The following is a 4,434-nucleotide window of genomic DNA, read 5'->3' as shown; positions in this document are numbered from 1 at the left end:
ATAAAGGTCACTTTTAATCGTTCAACAAGATGTCTTGCTTCTATTCAAATGGGACATATTATGGAAAATGTACTTTGTGTTTATGCAAATAGTTGTATTATGCCTGGAATTCCCGCCTACCCACCAATCAAGTGTTAAATTACACAACCAAGTAAGGCTTTAGTATTCTGTTCAGCTCCACTGTTACCTAAAAGTTTTAAGTGTAAGAAATGCGGCACTTACAGTTACAGTACTTGATTGCGCCTTGAAGTCGTTGGCGGGGTGGGGACTTGCACCATTTGCACAATTTACTTGTCATTAATAATTCTAATTTAATGATATGTATGTGTATGTGAATACACTACAAAGAACACATTTAATGTTCAGACTGATAAACGTGATTGTTTCGCAAATATGATCACATATTGAATTTGATGCCTGCAACGCTTATTGAGTTGTCAAAAGGAATTGTCATGTAACACTGTGGTAAATGCCCCTGTCCCAGCTTTTTTGGAATGTCAGTTTCAAAATGAGAGAATATTTGCACAAAAACAACATTCATCAGTTTGAACATGAAATATCTGGTTTTTGTAGTGCATACAGGTGACTATAGGTTGAAAAGGATTTGCAAATAATTGTGTTCTTTTTTTAATTTACATTTTACACATTGTCCCAACTTCATTGGAATTGGGGTTCGTATCCAAGGGCTTTATGTTAACAACATTGAAAGTATAATATCACTGTATGCCGACGAAACAAGTTTCCTTATCTGTCTTAAAAATACCTTCTAAAACCTTTGGATACCTTTTCACAACAATCTGGACTAAAGGATATAAAAAATCAGCACAACCCTATCAAATGTTAGGGTTTTGTGAGCACAAAATCTTCATTGGTTCTGCTAAAAAGCAGCAGGAAAAAAAAAACAAGTCAGGGAAGCCTACTAGAACAGCTGAACTTTATTTGGGGTTAATCACTTTGAATGGTGGCATGTGTGTGTCAACTCCCTAATAATTTAAGTTGGAGTTAAGTTGGATGTTCAGTTTTTTTTTTTGTCAGACGTGCATAAAATATGTAATATATAAGTCAAAAATTGTTGTCTATTTTATTCAATAGGATAAGCATCTGATGCCCTACTACTACTAGTTATTTCATATTCCAAACGTGTCGCTGAATAGCTTTTTAATCATTAAACAGTAAGTATTTGGCGATAATCAGCACCTTTATCAATAATTAAATTAAATTATATATATATTCATATATATATATATATATATATTTTTTTTCATTCATTCATATACACACACACGAGAGGGGTCACTGTTTTACCAAATACTACGAAACTAGAAGAGAAGAAGAAGAATCACTTCCGGGGGTCAATTCCTTTCCAAACATGGATTCTAACAACAGCGAAGGTACTCACATTTGGTCTTATTTGTCATTTATTTCTATATAGGTTTCAATTGTGGGCTTCTACGTGACTATCTGTTGACAACATTTGCTTACGTCTTCCTCTCGCCGTTGTACAAGACTGTATATGTGAACAAATTGGTGCTTATGCTAGATTTTTAGCTAGATGTTGTGTTACTTTAGCCACTGTTTTCCTCTCACATTAAAGTATTTTTCTTTGGATTTCCACCATAAAACGAGCAAATAACCTCTAACCTAAAAAAAAAAAAAAGTACAGAAAACGGTTCAATCATCAACGAGGTGTCTTGACGCAATACCATCTGGCTTTTTTCAAAACTGTTGTTGTCAATATAATCAATTGCTCACTTCAGCCAGGGGAGTTTCATAAAGCGTTTAAAGTAGCTGCCATTAAGATTCTTTTAACAAAATAGAACACTGGACGCTTCCATGTTAGCAAACCATAGATCAATGTCAAATCTCCCCTTCATAGCCAATATTGTCGAGAAAGTTATTTATTTTTTTATCAACTCAGCAATTTCTTGAACTTAAATGGACTTTTTGACAAATTTCAACCAGGTTTCCCATCTCATCATAGTACAGAGCCGCTCTTATCAAAGTGCTAAATGATATAAGATTGAATACTGACTCGGGAATGCTGTCCATTCTGGTCTTGTTGGATCTCAGTCTGGCTTTTGATACGGTAGATTATATTATACTGCTGAACAGGTTGGGAACGTGGGTAGGGCTAAATGGAACAGGTCCTACCTGGAGGAAAAGAGTTACTTTGTAACCATTGGAAGTGTTCAATCTCATTGGATGGCAATGACCTATGGGGCCCCTCAAGGGTCAGTTTTTGGACCCCTCCTGTGCTGCCTGTATATGCCACCCTTGGGTCAAATTATTCAGACCCTTAATGTTGACTATCATACCTATGCAGATGACACACAGTTACAGTGTACGGCAAGGCAATTCCTTTATTTTTGTTGTATTCTAAAGACATTTGAGTTTCAGATCAAAAGATGAGTATGAGACAAAAGTTCAGAATTACAGCTTTTATTTCATGGTATGTCCATCTAGATGTGTTAAACAACTCGGGACAGAGCACTTTTTGTTTGAACCCACCCACTTTTCAAGTGAGCAAAAGCATTGGAATATGTGACCAATGTGTGTAAAAAATTTGTTGGTCAGGTGTTTCCTTTTAGATTCATTGATTAAACATTAGCTAGTGCTTGTTTTTGGCTTTGGCTTTCACCTGTGAAAACTGCATTTGCTGTTAAGCAAACATGAAGTCCGGAAAGCTGTCTATGTGAGAAAAGCAAACAATTTTGAAGCTGACAGAAGAGGGAAAATCGATCTATTGCACAAACATTATAAAAGTTATTTTTTTCAAAATTGTCATTCCCAGGCAAGATGAACAACGATGGAGACATTACTTCTGTTATGGGATTCTCTGGCTTTGGTACGTAGGACAGACAAAAAAAAGAGTACTCGTTCATAACCTTTAGAATGCCACTAAAATGAACGTTTCATTTTGTCGCCACCAGGAAAGAAGGCCCGCACGTTCGACCTGGACGCCATTTTTGAACAGACCCGACGAACGGCCATCGAGAGGAGTCGCCAAGTTTTAGGTGACCTGAATAAATCCACAACCGCTTGTCCTGCTATAGTCAAACTGAGTTGCTGTTAACGTTGTTTCTGTTCAGATGAGAGGCAGATGGAAATGGAGGAGCAAGGGGAACGCTCAACATCGGTCCCCACGCCAAAAGACGCACAGAAGGCAACCAGGTAACCGTTTTGTACTGTCTCCCAGAGATTGTTACCGTTTTACATATAGAGATGAAATAATGAAAATTCCATATCACAATTATCGAGTGACTTCTGAGTACTTTACTAAAAGTTTGAAGAGAAGCTTAAGGTTTGAATTCACAGTTAGGGTTTCAATCCAGGGTTAAGGTGTTTCCATTCACAGTTTGCCTTGCAAATTAGGGTTTCAATATAGGGTTAAGGCTTCAAGACAGGATTTGGAATTCAATGTTGCGTTTCAATACAGAATCGGGGTTTTAATTCACAATTAGGGTTTCGAGACGGGGCTTCAAAATTTAAATAAGAATTTCAAGAGAGATGTTTCAAATCAGGGCTAGGGTATAAAAGTAGGGTTTTAAGACATGATTTGGGTTTCAAATTAAGGTTAGGGTTTCAAGACAGAAGTAACGTGTCAAATTAGGTTTTAAATAAGAGTTAACATCAGAGGGCTTTCCATTTACTGTTTCAAGAGTTTTAAAGTAGGCTTTCAATTCAGGGGTGGTTTTCAAATGAGGCTTTCAGTTCAGGATTAAGGCTTCAACCCTGACTGTGTTCTTAAATGTTTACAGGAAGGACATCAGCAGCTCAGACGCTGAACCTGTCGGCCCGCCACCACCTCCAAAAGACTCAAGGCAGGAGGAGGAGGAGGATGGTGATGCCGTCGATGATGATGATGATGATCTTGTCGGACCCCCTCTTCCCCCTGGTTACAAAGGTGACGCCACTCAAAGTGACAGCGACGACGAAGATGAAGACGAGGAGCAAAATGAGGACGATGACGTGTGTAACGCACACACACACACATCCACACATCAAAGTTTAAGAGCTCCATTTGTCTCAAAAAGTGATAAGAATACCTCCAGATGGTGTGCTGATATTTTAGGGAGCCTCCACTAGATGGCAGCACCAGAAAACCTAATGTGTGTATTTGTGTAATAGTACAGCATTTAACAAGCATGATATCATTATTGGACTGGAAAATATAACAAATGACACAGTCTTACAGAGTTAAAATAAGAGGAAAAAAATGTCGACAATTAAAAAAAAAAAAAAATAAATCATTGAGGCAACTGTAACATGAACAAAAAGATAATACAGGCTTATTGTTATTTGTGTCAAACATCTAAAAGTAAGAAGAAAATGCAGGTTTAATTGATTTATTTTTGTGAAAAATGTTTATTTAAAATATTAGGAATATAAAAAGAATAAAGAAAATTCATTTCAATAATAGTAACAAAATTTATT

General features: G+C 36.8%; 1 protein-coding gene across 2 annotated transcripts in view; it reads left to right on the top strand.

Annotated features, from left to right (window-relative positions):
* The first annotated feature begins 1,361 nt into the window (after positions 1–1,361).
* The window catches only part of LOC133413884 (WD repeat-containing protein 70), a 72,101-nt gene continuing 69,028 nt past the window's right edge, over positions 1,362–4,434 (top strand). For both annotated transcript variants that reach the window (XM_061698794.1, XM_061698795.1), the window contains exons 1-5: positions 1,362–1,391; positions 2,792–2,845; positions 2,931–3,014; positions 3,090–3,171; positions 3,759–3,969. In XM_061698794.1, the coding sequence (XP_061554778.1) occupies positions 1,370–1,391; positions 2,792–2,845; positions 2,931–3,014; positions 3,090–3,171; positions 3,759–3,969 (453 nt within the window). In that variant the 5' untranslated portion in view covers positions 1,362–1,369. The remainder of the gene's footprint in view (positions 1,392–2,791; positions 2,846–2,930; positions 3,015–3,089; positions 3,172–3,758; positions 3,970–4,434) is intronic.

Source organism: Phycodurus eques, chromosome 15 (genome assembly GCF_024500275.1).
Source record: "Phycodurus eques isolate BA_2022a chromosome 15, UOR_Pequ_1.1, whole genome shotgun sequence".
Classification (NCBI taxonomy): domain Eukaryota; kingdom Metazoa; phylum Chordata; class Actinopteri; order Syngnathiformes; family Syngnathidae; genus Phycodurus; species Phycodurus eques.
The sequence above is the reverse complement of the archived record's forward strand: the minus strand, read 5'-3'. Positions and strand labels throughout refer to the sequence as shown.